A 14,437-nucleotide genomic window follows, 5' to 3' on the forward strand; every position below is an offset into this window, starting at 1 on the left:
GCAACTTAATTCCAATTCAGCAGTCTCTCATTGGAGGCCATTTTTGAAGTTTTTTTGTTGAAGGATAGCCACTCTCAGGTCTGTAATCGAGTGACTGGAGAGATTGAAGTGTTCTCCGACTGGATTTTGAATGTTATAATTCTTGACATCTGATTTGTGTCCATTTATTCTTTTATGTAGAGACTGTCCAGTTTGATCAATGTATATGGCAGATGGACATTGCTGGCACATGATGGCATATATCACATTGGTAGATGCGCAGGTGAACAAGCCTCTGATAGTGTGGCTGATGTGATTAGGCCCTATGATGGTGTCCCTTGAATAAATATGTGGACAGAGTTGGCAACAGGCTTTGTTGCAAGGATAGGTTCCCGGGTTAGTGGTTCTGTTGTGTGGTGTGTGGTTGCTGGTGAGAACACTTCAATCTCTCCGGTCACTCGATCCCCATAAAAGGTTTTCCTCCTTCCCCTCCCCACTTCCTGCTGGTAATAGCTCATCTTAAGTGATCACTCTCCTTACAGTGTGTATGATAAAACCCATTGTTTCATGTTCTCTGTGTGTGTATATCAATCTCCCCACTGTATTTGCCACCGAATGCATCTGATGAAGTGAGCTGTAGCTCACGAAAGCTTATGCTCAAATAAATTTTCTAAGGTGCCACAAGTACTCCTTTTCTTCATGTGGTGAAAGTGACCCTTTTGACTGATTGCAAATTGTCCACACACAGATTACGATTTTTACAAATGTGTTATTTATTCCAAATTGTTTGGTGAATATTTTAGACGATCCCATGTCAGTCAGTGGAGTGCACGTGTACTGTTTCTATTGAGTTTACCTTTGATGATCTGCCATTTGGAATTTTCTACCTGAGCTGTGTGGCTGATCACTAAAAGCATGCAGGATTGGTTGGGATCACTGAGTGGGTAACCTAGCCTTTCAAACTTCTTCTGCCCAAAACAAATTTAGCTTCAGCACCTATTAATTTCAGCAATGGGCCCAAACTTCACTTTATTTGAATTTTCACAGGAACAAACCTGTGCTTATACGAATGTTTGCAAAAAGTGAACAAAAACCGAGGTGCTCAAAATAGGATTTCGTGTCCATAGACATGTTTACAAATGCTGTTTCCCGGTATGCCCCCAGTTTGAGTCCTGATCCTGGCTCACCAGGAGGCTAACAGAGCACCAGAAAGTCTGATCTGTCAGTCATGAAAGCAAGTAACACGAAACCTACAGCCTTTAAAATGGCCTCAAAACCAGTTTCTCCCCAGTATTGAACTTTCAGCTGTGTGACTCAGGGTCTGTCTTTGCTGCAAAAGAGGTGTGATCTTAGCTGGGGTTATCTAACTCATGTTAGCTAAATTGGGTTAAAACAGTAGTGAAGACATGGCAACTTGCCTTTTAACTTGGGTTAGCAGCTTGAGTTAAAGCCACGAGGGGTTCCTGCACTTGAACTTGAGCTGCCCACCCTAGTTAAAGCCAGAATTACAATGTCTTTGCTGCTACTGTAACCTCAGTTAGCTAACAAAAGTTATTACACTTCTGGTAATTTCTCAACTGGTGAAACAGTGTCCCAGAAACCTCCTTCCACCATGGTTTGCTAGCCCAGGTGTTGGATGCACCTGACTCTCTCCACCACCAGCTGAGAGGAGCTGGCAAAGAGGAGTGTTAACTGACACCTTTTGTCAAGTACCGTTTAAGGAATTGTAAGGACAGCTAGAGCAGGGCCAAGTCTGACACTGCCCAATGATGGAATTCTGTTAGTTTGTAACAGGGTTTAGGGGTCAGAGAGGTCATTTCAATCTCCTGCATTTGCTTCCTTTGGGATGGGCTACTAGCATGCCCATAAGGTGAAAGTTTCAGGGCTGACTGTTCCACAGCTGGCTTCTGGGTAATAATTGACTTCTCCACCTCTCCTTTCAATATGTTGATAAGGTTTTGTTTTCTTGTTCCCAAATCTACAGTATATTTTCTTGTGTCAGATTGTCTCTCCAAAAGGGCTTGATCCAATATGTTCATACTTTATATCAGTGATTTTCAACCTGCAGTCCACAGACCCCTATGTCTCACATTTCCAAAGAGGTCCGCACCTCCATTTGAAAAATTTTAGGGGTCCACAAATGAAAAAGAGGTTGAAAAGCATGGCTTTACATAACTAGCTAGGTCTGTTTCTGATACCGTACTCAGAGGCTGTCTTTGCAAATTTGCAATGATCATTTTTACCAGGAACCCCGCCCGCCCTTTAGTTGATTCCAGTTCTAAATTTCTCTAATACTGTTGAATGCTCCCAAAGACTCATCTACATCAAGAAGGGTGATGGTTAGTGGTCCTAGAATGAGAAGAGCTATGGTCTAGGTGATGTGGTGTTAGATTAGTTAGGGGGCTTGGATTCTATTCTTGGTTCCTCCACTGAACCGCTGTGTGACTTGGGGGCGAGTCACTTCTCTCTGTTTCCCTCCCACCATTGTTTCTGTCTTGTCTATTTAGACTGTACAGTCTTCAGAGCAGGGACTGTCTCATATTGTTTGTACAGGGCTAGCACAATGAGGCCTTGAGGTCAGCTGGGGCCTGTGTGCTATTATAATATAAATAATGATAAAAGGCCTAAGAGTGAGGAACTCCTGGGGTTTTAGCCCTGGTTTTGATATAGATCCCTTGGTAGCCTTGGTCAAGTCATTAAACTTCTCTGCTTCAGTTCCCCCACTGATAAGACAAGGATCCTTGCCTACCTTACAGAATAGTTAATGTTAGTAAAGTCCATAAAAGTGCCAGAGATGTCACAAATCTCACTTAAGTCTGAAAAGAAAAAGATTACAGGCCAAAGGAGCAGTGTGTGGGCATGTAGAAAGTTTCTATATGCAAATCAAACAGGAGACAGTAAACAAGGAGCTCCTGAGGGCTTAGAAGGAGATGCAGAAGCAAGGAGAAAAAATGTTTCTGGAATGATGGACACAAGAAAGCAAAGGCTTGGTTGGCAAGATTTGTCTATAAGTGCAAACAAGAAAATATTTATTTTTCAATTTCTATTCTCAGTTTCACAGATTACAGAAAAAAACCTCTCTCTTTCTCACCCTGTCTCAACTGGCTGTTCAGCCTGTGATGGCTCCTAATTTCACATTCCATTCTAAATTGTTCTCTCTATAGCTAAAAGTGCTGGATCCAGATGTTTAAATCTGCATGTGTACATAATTTGTGTGTGCAACTAGTACATTTACAAACATGATTCATTAGTGCAGAAACAACGCTACTGGTCATTTACCTGTGCAAATTACTCACCTTTGTGGAAACTGGATTCTAATATCAATACCTATTTCAGGATCATTTCCCGATGGTAGAAATTTTAAATAGAATTAAAAATAATAAATTAACTGTTTAAGAGCTGTTAATATATATTTTGATAAGAAATGGTTATTCCCTATAATGCATCATGTAGGACAGTCTGTACACAGGGTACAGAGAACAGAAATGACTCTTGGGACCATATATTTATGCAAGCCTACTTAATATGAACAGGGATGTTTGCATAATGACAGGTTTCAGAGTAGCAGTGGTGTTAGTCTGTATTCGCAAAAAGAAAAGGAGTACTTGGGGAACCTTAGAGACTAACAAATTTATTTGAGCATAAGCTTTTGTGAGCTACAGCTCACTTCATCGGATGCATTGTTTGCATGTATCTTTTAAATGGCAAAGAAAATAGTTCTGTTTGGTTTTAACATTTCCTCCTGAAATGGTATGAACAGGAACAACACCATTATACAAGAGCCTGAAGGAGAAAAGTGACTAGAAAGTCACTACCATCAAAAGCAAAATTGACTCATGTCATTGTTTGACCGGAGCATGAAATGTGGACCAAGTTAACAGTCCAGATGCTGAAAAGGAGGTTCGATTTGAAAAGCTGGGCTGTAATAAGGTAAGAAGTGGCCACTGGCAAATGATCAGGGCTGGCCTTACCATGAGGCGAACTGAGGAAGTCGCCTCAGGTGCCAGACAGTGGCGGGGGGGGGAGGGGGAGACGACACACCACTAGGACCCAGAGTTTCAAAGTTTTGGCCCAAGCAAGGGTGCGTGGAGGCGTCATTTGAGCTCCCTGCCTCAGGTGCCAAAATGTCGTGGGCCGGCCCTGTTAATGACAAAGAAAAGAACTGACAGAATCCCTCATAGCCAAGGTGGGGATGGGGCTATTGTTCAGAATTCTTCTGCTGGAGGATTTGTTGCACACCCCTCCAATGGCAGCACCAGGCCTTTAGGGAAGGGTCACTTTCACATTCATTGCACCTTTTCAAGTCAGCCTTTTGTTCTCATCACTCCTTTTGTTTTTTGGAGGCTTATCCTGGTCCAGGCGACTAGTTTGTCTGTCACCCTGGTCCCCTCATAGTCCGGGGCACTCTGCTGCCCCCAACACCCCCCCCCCCCAGCTGGCTGGAGCTCGGAGCACAATTCCACCACTGCCCAGGGAGTCCCCTGGCGCCATAAAGACGAACAGATTTATCTGGGCATAAACTTCCGTGGGTAAAAAAGCTTATGGCCAAATAAACCTGTTAGTCGTTCAGGTGCCACCGGACTCCCTGTTGTTTACAGACTAATACAGACTAACACGGCTGCTACTCTGAAACCTGTTGTTTCTGTAGACACAGGCTGACACGGCTACTTGACACCACTGCCTAGCTGTAAGAGGCTCGAGTCAGCACCGTCTTGGCGCTGGCAGGAACTCAGGTGATCGGCGCCGCTTTTTGCTTCGCTTTGGTCAGTTTTACTCGATACGCCGGGGCGCGGTTTCCCCAGCCACCGCGGAGCTGAGCGCAGGCGAGGCGCCGGCTGGGGCCCGGGGATTTCTAAAGCGGAGATTTCAGGCCCTCTCCCTGCCCCGAATCCATCTGCCCCCGGCTGCAGGCGCTCCCCGAACTCCTCCCGCCTCTCCCCGAGCCCAGCCGCGGAGTTTTCCCCGCAAGAAGAGGGGAGGGCGCGGGACGGGGGAAGGCGTCTGCTGTTCCCCACCCCGCTCGGCCGCAGAAACACGCGGCGGCTTGGACCGGCCTGGGGGCGGCGGGCCGCGGCAGGCGGGTGCTGAGAAGGGGAGGCAGGTTACACCCCCCAGGCTCCAGCCCCTCTCGCCCGCCCCGGCCGGGGCTGCGCGGCCCGGAGCGGCAGCGCCCCCAGCCCGGGGGTGATGCCGGGGGAGGGCTGGCGGGGCCCGGGCGGCTGCAAGCGGGCGAAGTCCCCGGCGCGGCGGCCAATGAGCTTGGCGGAGGGGGCGGGCCGGGGAAAAGTTTGCCGGGAGCCAGTGGCGGCGCCAGCTGGCCGGGCCAATCAGAGCGGGGCAGCCCGGCTGGGAGCGCCCGAGACCGGGCCGCCTGCCTGCGCCAGTCGGGGGAGCCGGGCAGCCGCCGAGCGCTCGCCAGCCCCGGGGGGGAGCCGGGGCCCGGGCCCGGGCGGCGATGAGCGCCCGCGGGCGGCTGTAGAGCGCGGCGCCGGGCCGGAGAGGATGGCCGGGGGCGCCCTGCGCCTGGCCCTGCTGGCCGCGCTCTGCCTGCGGGGCTGGGGCCACCCCGACGCCACCTGCCAGCGCGTCCGCGCCGCCTTCCAGCTGCTGCAGCCCGGAGCCAAGGGGGTGCCCGAGAGCCCGGTGGCAGGTGAGCCGGAGCCAGCCAGGCGGCAGCGCTGGGTGCGGGGTGACAGGTGCGAGGGGCCCCGGGAGCTCCCCCCCCAGAGGCGGCTGCCTCCAGCCTCCCTAGCGAGCCCCGCTCCGCGGGCTCGGAGGGGGCAGGCGGGTGCCTGGCTCGCCCTGCTGGGGGCTGTGGAAGGAGAGAGGCGGTGAGCGGAGCTCGGCGTCCCCAGGGAGGCGGTGGTAGTGCCCCCCCCACCTCGGGGCCATCCCCGTTCCCTCGGGCCTGCGGGCGCTTCCCCGGCTCCTGCCCGCGCGTCGCTGCGGGGAAAGTTGGTGGGAGTCTCCGGTCCCCTCCCGCGGGCTCGCAGCGCTGACTGGGTCGGGGTCAGTGCCCGGGTTCCTGGCTCCGCTTTAGCGGCAAACCTCGCTCAGGGCCCGGGCGTTCTGCGTGTTCGGCTTTGGGGCCAAACGCGCCCCGGGTGCAGCCTCCTTACACCGGGGATGGAGTTAGCCCTCGGGCTTTGGGTTTCTTCCCCCCGCTCCGCTAACTCCCGGGAGCCTGGGGGCTGCTGGCTTTGCTGAGAGTGACCTGGGCTGGGGCCAACAGCAAGGGCTGCGAGCTGATGGGTTGCGTCTCCGGCCGGGTGCGTGGCTCTCCAGGCGGGGGTCCCGGCCGGCGGGCGGCAAACGCGCTGCCGCCGCGACTGCTCCGCTCTTGGCTACTCGGAGAACAGCGGGCGCGTAGCTCAGGAGCGAATCCGGCGCGTAGGAGAGTGCGGGAGGCGGCGTGCGGGAGGAGGGTTTCCCCGCCTAGGGGAGTGCGGGAGGCGGCGTGCGGGAGGAGGGTTTCCCCGCCTAGGGGAGTGCGGGAGGCGGCGTGCGGGAGGAGGGTTTCCCCGCCTAGGGGAGTGCGGGAGGCGGCGTGCGGGAGGAGGGTTTCCCCGCCCTGGTTCGCGACTTATCCCGGAGTTGCACCGCGCCGGCGGCCGGGCTCTCCGCCTTGCAGCGCGAATTGGTGATGGACCTGCCCCAGGGCGGGTGCCCCGAGCCCTCCAGCCCCGGCGTCGGTGTTGGGAAGCTGCCCCAAGCCCTCCCAAAGTGGAGCCCGGCTCGGCAGCCGCGAAAGGCGAGTGCGCCGAAACACCCGACCCGGTCCCCTCCCTCCTCGCCTCCCTGAGCGGCCCAGACAACCCGGGCGTGCGGCGGGCCCGGTGGTCTCCAGGCCCGGACCGGTTCCCATCCCATTGCGGGGGTTGACGAGAGAGTGCGGGGGGCGGACAACAAGGGCGCCCCGCTCTAGACCACGGCTCTAGTACAAGGACACGAGAAGGGGGTTGCGCCGGAGATGAATTGCTCGTTCGCTTCCCGTGGGCTGCCGCCGCCTTTGGAGCGTGAATGCTCCTCTGCGAGACGTTCTCTGACACTTACGGAAAACGGGGACACCCAGCTCCCCACGCTCTTCACGGGGCTGTGCTCGCTGTGTGGAGGGATGAATATAGACACGGGTGGCGAATTGCCTTGTCTGGGGCTTTCTGCAGTGGCCTGGCTGTTCTGCGACAGGCTGTCCTGCGCGGAGCGGCGTGTTGGGCTGGAGATGGCTTTGATTCCCCTGCTGGAGTTCACAAACTCCGTGGGGGAAAAACAGTCTCTTGGAAAGCTCTCTTCACTGTATGTGCGATTCGTACAACATCCGGTTTTTTTTTTTTTTTTTTTTTTTGACAAGCACCGGAGAAGAAGCCCATGTTAAGTGTCAGGTTTCAGAGTAGCAGCCGTGTTAGTCTGTATCCGCAAAAAGAAAAGGAGGACTTGTGGCACCTTAGAGACTAACACATTTATTTGAGCATAAGCTTTCATGAGCTACAGCTCACTTCATGGGATGCATACAGTGGAAAATATAGTGGGGAGATTGTTATATACACAGAGAACATGAAACAATGGGTGTGACCATACACACTGTAAGGAGAGTGATCAGGTAAGGTGAGTTATTACCAGCAGGTGAGGGGGGGGGAAGACCTTTAATAGTGATAATCAAGGTGGGCCATTTCCAGCAGTTGACAAGAATGTCTGAGGAACTGTGTGTGTGTGTGTAGGGGAAATAAACATGGGGAAATAGTTTTACAGGAAGAGGAGAAACCGAATGAAAATCTGCCCAAAGGGTTCATCGGTGTTTCCCAGTTCAGTGTAATTGCACAAATTACAGCGTAGCCAGGGTGTAACTAACTCTCTCATGGAACTTAAAATGGAATAACTATTGTAGAGTTTGTCGCTATTATTTAATAGCGAGACCAGAGCTGCAAGTCACATGCTAATTTTTAAACAGCACAGTGCCCACTTGGCTCATATACAACAGCACACTAATAATGCATTCCTAATTATGTTGAACTGGGTCAAAAGAATTGTCATAAAATGGATTTTGTGATAGATTAGCATATTTTTTGTAAAAGCTGTTTTAGTTAGGGAAGATTTGGATTACCTGTTAATGATGGCTATTCATCTCTTCTTTACCAAATTCTATTTGATGTCCTTTATACAAATACTGAACAGCATAAAAACCATGTGTGAAATTAGTTCCCCTGCAGAGTAACTCGCTGCAACCAGAAAGCGACATTGGGCTCCAACGCATGAGTGAACAGAACACTTAAAAGTCACAAGGTCTGGTTTCCCTGTGGTGCTCTGGAGCACCCTGTGTCTTAGTACTACTCAGTCACATCCCCCGGGGTCTTGAACCTGTCATCGGGTGGTCTAGCCACCTCTTCAAAGGCGATGCTTTGTCTATAAGAATGTTTGCTAAGTGGCAGCTTGGTACATAAAATCAGTACCCGGGAGGAAATCTTTATTCGCAAAGCATCAGTAAGATTAGCCTCGTCATCCCTTGTTTAAGCTGTAGGCAGAGCTCACGACTGTCTTCAGTTTTGAAAAATGAGACTTGGCAAATGGTCAGATTATAATGTACCTAATAATTTCTATACTTCGGATGTATAGAAAGAGCTAGTGGAGAAGGGGACCTCTTGATCCCGGGTTCTTCAAGATAGGGGCATCCACAAGAGGGGCCTAAACCTAGAACATTTACATCTTCAAGGTGGCTGCTATGAATGCATGGGGGACTCCTTCTCAAAGCACTTCCTATGGACTCTTGCTGAGGGCTGTGCAGTGCAGGCTGGCAAGAGAAATTGTAAACCGGGTGAAGCTGCACACGAGGAGCCGCAGATGCATTTTAGTGCTTACATACAGATCTACACATTCAGATTAGTGCCAGCCTAAAGTAGAAGGGCTGAAGCATATCTTTGTCTGAACATGCTGTATTAGTACGTGATAGACTTTTATACCTAGGAAACAGCTGTTCAACCCACAGCGTACATTGTACATTTGCAAAATTGCCTGGTTATTCGTTACATATGGCAATGGCTGCAGAAGCCCTATAACTCTTCTTCTCGACTCTTGCACTGTGAGAAGTCTCTCTCCAATTTTTTTACCCTTTTTTTTTTTTTTTTTTAAATGTAAATGGAAAAAAACTGAAATTCACACTCTTTAAAGTCCCACTTTGACTCTCTCAAAGCCAGTCTAGCTCTCTACCTGTCTGGAGTTGCAGCACATAAGGTATGCTACCTATGGTTTGGGGAACCATACAATAGTGAACCTTAAAATATCAGAGCTAAAATATTATTATTGTTTGTATTACAATAGTGCTCTTGTGCTAGGCACCATACAAATCTATGGCAAAGAGACAGTCCCTGCCCTGAAGATTTTACAATCTAAGCATAAAAGACAAGAGACTCCAGGTGCAAACAGTAATCGGGTAGGGGAGTGCAAGGGAACAATGGGCTGATCATGAGCAGCATGATAAGCAGTGGTCACAAATAATTATGCTGTTTTATGTTTATATAGCGCTTTTCATTAAGAGTTTCATAGCACTGGCTGTACTATAGATATAAGAATGGCTTCACCTATCTCTGAAATGTGGAACACTTCACAACCATGTAGGACAGGAAGTGGAGAAGAATACATTTGCATCTAGTTTGAGACTTCAGAGTATTGGTCTTAATCCCTGTGAGTCCTGAGTCCTTAGCTAGATAGACCTTTGTCATTTTTCAGCAATGTCTTAAATGTGTGATAGTCGCTGGAGAGAACCTAGACCCAAGTACTGGTGAGGTCAGGACACGTTTTCTCTCCTGTCTCTCTTCCCCAGATTTTTGTGCTGTCCTGTTGATGTTCGCTTCAGAATAGCTGCAGAACTTTTGCTCCTGCATCCCTAGCTTTTTCATGTGGTTGCACCTTTTGAGGGAGTGTGTTTATATGCCATGCATGACTATAAATGAATTTAGGACCTCTTTTTATATTTTCTAGTCAGAAACCATATTTGTTTGAATGGCACTTTCCTCCAGGTACTTAAAGTTAATTATCTGCATCCACTAGGTGTAATCTGGTTGACAGGCTGGGCTTTGCACATCCTGCGAACTCTCTGAAGTATATTAAAATGAGTTTATATAGATAACAAATATGTGGTGGGTAGACAGATAAAATAGAACAGGCTGCAGCAGCTAAGACTGGGCAGAGAAGCAAAGTCTGTTAAAGAGGGAAACTCTATTCCGTATTTCTCAGCCTGTCAATCTGAGAGCAGAAAAGATAAGAACCACCTTCTCTGCGGACCATGGGATGTATTTGGAAATCTAGGCCCTGATCCTGTAATGTGCTTCTACAGGCCTGCAGACAGAGGGCCAGCCGCAGAAAGCTCATATGATGTGTGATGCTCCCCCAAGGTACCCCCCGGGGGGGGGGAAGACACCTCACCAGTACCTGTCCTGAGTACGAAGGAGTTTTGTCTTTGCCTGCTGTGGATTAGTTCCCTGAAACCACCAGCCTCTGTCCACACTAGCCCTGCCTTCCAAGCCCCCACTGGCCTCGCTGTCACTGTACCGGTAGCAAAAGCCACCCACCCCCCCCGAGCTTTGAGTGTTACCTGAAGTGTTCAGCCCCTTTTTTACTGATCACACTCAGAATGACCAGCCCTGCTGTTCCCAAAGGAGCAGGATGCACCAGCATTTGGTTTAGCACCACAGCACTGAGATATATTTATAGTGAAAAAAATTAATTTATTATCAAAGGCTAGAGAATCAGGTGATAGTGAGTAAGGATATTGGAAACAAATGGCTATTTATAAAACAAAATCATAACATGCTTTCTAGAGACTAAATGTAACTAATAGGCTAAACTCTTGTCTAAAGAAATTTCTCTCACCCAAAGTTCCATTCAGTGTTTTCAACCAAAGCTGGCTGAGACCTTGCTTTCATGAATGCAAACTTCTTAGGTGCAGAATGACAAGGAGTCATTTTTGCCTGTTAGAAATCTCTCCAAAGTTTGTTGTCTTTATTTATAGACAGTCTAACTGCTGATGGCTTGTTGTTTTCCTGTGTACTCCTTTCCTGTAGATTTCACATCTCTTCATCAATGTTTGACTTTGTGTGTGTAAATGGAGATCCATTGTGTTAGCTTACAATGCTTAATTGACATCCTGATGGATCTTTTGCCTGACAGAACACCTGTTTTCCACCTCTGCTGGTGACTAATGCCTTAATACTGACTCTAAGAACATATTTTTAGTGTGTGTGTGTATATATACACATAACTTCTGTGACATAGTATCTGTACATCCATTTCACCATGATATTCATAACCAGTGTGGCACTGGCTTTCATTGGAGACCTCACTTGATGTTCTTTGGTGAACCAGAATGTACATACCAGAATTGGGTAGTTCTGTAAACCCCTTGCCGGTTGGGGTCACACCAAGATTGGGACCACAGCTTGTTAGTTACTACTTGCCTGGAGTTATTGATGGCAGATTGCTAAAGAGTGACATCTCTTGTGATACTGGTGGGTAGAAGGCTCCTTGCAAGAGGCTATGAGAATACTTACCCCCATCTAGGGAATACTTGTTTCAGAACTGGTGGGAAAGCTGTAAATATTTAGATACAAATGTCACTAAACTGCGTGGAGAAGAAACTGTTAAAATAGTTCTACTGTGTGATGGCAGCTCTCTTTAATCTCTGTTCTGAGCCCAATTCTGTGAGCCTTAATCAAGCAATGGAAGTTTGGTTTGTGGAATTTGGCTCTTGGGTATTAGGCTGCTGACTTAAATCAATCCGATGTTTGGGAATTGATGGGGAGTGGCTGAGGATTTCCCCTTCCCTCCCATACTGTCCAAGCCTGACGTTGTCATGCAGTGGGCAGATTTTTTTTTTTTTTTTTTTTTTTTTCCCCTTGGCAAGCGAAAGACCAGTCAGCCAGGAAAGAAATGTTGAAGAGAGTGATAAGTGCTATCTCCAAATGGTCTCCATCAGGGAGATAATTTATGTGGCCCCAAAGATTACTGCCTTGTGCTATAAAAATCTGGCATCTGCATAAGAGGCTTCCCGAAAGGAAATCTCATTGCAGCAAATCTCCTGGGGAGCTTTCAGCAGCCTAAAGAAACTTCCCCTTTCTAGCAGAAGATGAGAGAGGACTCCCATCTGGTTCTCTTTCCACTGGGGAGCTGTGTTGCATGGGTTTCCAATCAGCTGTGTGACTCCAGTGGTGCGGGGAGAGGAAAGGGCCAAGCCCAGTCTCGGGAGAGGGGTGTTTACTGCCCCCTGCAGTTCCTTAACATCCCGATGCAGACTTGGGTTGTGTTTTGTTCTTCTGAAGCAGGATCAACTTTCCCTGGAAAAGTTGGCTTTCATATGGCAGTAACCATGGCTTTGAGACCTTAAGCCACAGATATGGATGCAAAATTGGTTCATAAATTTCTTCCTATATATACAGCTTGGTGAGCAGGCATTCTCCACAGTCTGCTCTGCAAACACAGCTTACATGCTGTATAGAGTCCAAACTTGTCCCCTTTCTGGAGGTTGAATTTATTAATAATGAAATCAATAAATAAAGTTCAGGTCTTTCATGCTCCCCAGGCTTGGCTGCTCCTCAAGTTTCTCTGTCCAGACTGCTCAGCTCCCACACTAGATCCTCTTTCCCCAAAGAGCCCTTTCCACCTCCCTTACATTCAGGTGGAGTAAGGAGCTGTTTACTTTGGTGAGTCTGCAGAATCTGCTTAACTCTTTACTACCTGGACCAGTAACTGCTAACAGAGTGGGTGTTTACCTGAAACACTGCCCACTTCTTACAATCACAGAGTTACAACTTGTCAGCTGTAAAATGGATTTTTTGTATGCCTAAATGCAGAAACTGGATTATAATTCAAGTAATGACTATTTGCATAGACTTTGGATCTGGCCCATATTGGATGCCTCTAGAAGAGTAATGACATGTCAGAGCATCCTCTGCTTCTAGTGCCAGCTGCATAAATCTCTCTAATAGAGGAAACATCATTCAAGTAGTATTTTCTAGCCTTCTGTTTGTTGCTTTTTTCCCTTTGTACATCTGTCAATTAATTAAAAAAACAAACAAACCCAAGTTCTGAAATTCCCAGTCACAAGTCACCAGAAACTGCCTATTTACGTTTAATATCAACTTAGAGAAACTGAATATTGAAATAACTTACATAAAATACATTACAAATAAAATACATTTTTAGAGCAAACCAGAAACAATGATTTCTAGGAACTACGCTTTGCTTTATGAGCAGATGTCTCTCATGGAAGACATAGAAGAAATACTGTGATGTTAGTACTTCAAGATACTTAATGTTACAGGCCTGGAGTTTCTGGATCCATTGTCACTTTGGAGGAGTGCCTAGAAGGTACAGGTGTCCATGCACATAGGTATGGTTCCAGGATCACACTCTAGAAATGTAAATATGTTACCCATTGTAACTTTAATACCTCTCAGGAAACAGAAGCAATATTAATTGAAGGCATCCATTAGAGAGAAGAAAGGTGGAGTAAGCTTCCAAATGGCATTATGTTTTGTGTGACGCCAGAGCATGCGATGGCGTATTTGATAGCACTTAGAGACCCTCCTGACCTAGCTACCATCAAAGGGAGTTTATTACTCAAGGGAGCTGCATGGAATAATGTATGCCAGAATTTAGACTTGATTTAGAGAAGAATTTTTTTTTTATGTATTGGGGAGTGAGGGGCAAACATTGAACACTGGGGCCTCTCCAGGAAAATCTTAAGATGCCAAATGAGGTTTTTTTTCCTCTGATGTAGAGAGATTTTTAAAGATCTTTTTGAAACAAACATTGAATGCCAAACATGAGCTGATGTGGAATTCTGTGCTGGGATAACTTGCATCACTGTACATAAAACAGTAATAAGTAAATTAATTGTCTGTCTTTTTTTATATATTTTCTTTCTTCTACTATCTTTGTTTAGCTCTTTCTTTGTCATTTTTGTGTCTTTCTCTCTCTCTTCAAATAGTTACTTGAATTCTGTGTTTTTGCAGGTTGTTTTTTTTTTTTTTTTTAAACCTTTCAGGACCGTTTGTGGATAGGTTGGTGGATTGGAAACTTCTGCCAAAATTTACCGATGTGGGTGTCTGAAGTTAGACTCGTAAAGCCATATGTAGGCACTTAAATAGAAGTGGTCTGATTTTTTTTTTAAAGTGCTGAGCACCTGTAGCTCCTAGTTACATCAGTGGGATTTGTGGGTGCCCAAGTCAAACCATTCTTATGTAGGTGCCTAAATATGCCTTTTAGCTGTGGGTGACCTGGGTTAGAAAGCTTTGCCTTTGGTAACTTATGCCGTAGTAGAACATCATCTGGTAGCCCCCCACATCATGAGGTAGCCCCCCACCTGCTTAGTAAATAACGTAAATGGCTGAATCTGCATGTTTTACCCAGTTGGGTCTGAGTGTTTAGATTCCCTTTCTGCAAAACCGCAGAACTCCTTTGAACTTTCCAA

At 47.6% G+C, this 14,437-nt stretch overlaps 1 protein-coding gene across 2 annotated transcripts in view; it reads left to right on the plus strand.

Moving 5' to 3' along the window:
• The first annotated feature begins 5,315 nt into the window (after window positions 1–5,315).
• GPC3 (glypican 3) overlaps window positions 5,316–14,437 on the plus strand; it is a 282,585-nt gene continuing 273,463 nt past the window's right edge. The window contains exon 1 of one of the 2 annotated variants that reach the window (XM_038417171.2): window positions 5,316–5,629. In XM_038417171.2, coding sequence (XP_038273099.1) covers window positions 5,482–5,629 — 148 coding nt within the window. In that variant the 5' untranslated portion in view covers window positions 5,316–5,481. The remainder of the gene's footprint in view (window positions 5,630–14,437) is intronic. The other variant, XM_038417170.2, reaches the window with a different exon arrangement.

Source organism: Dermochelys coriacea, chromosome 9, assembly GCF_009764565.3.
Source record: "Dermochelys coriacea isolate rDerCor1 chromosome 9, rDerCor1.pri.v4, whole genome shotgun sequence".
NCBI lineage: Eukaryota > Metazoa > Chordata > Testudines > Dermochelyidae > Dermochelys > Dermochelys coriacea.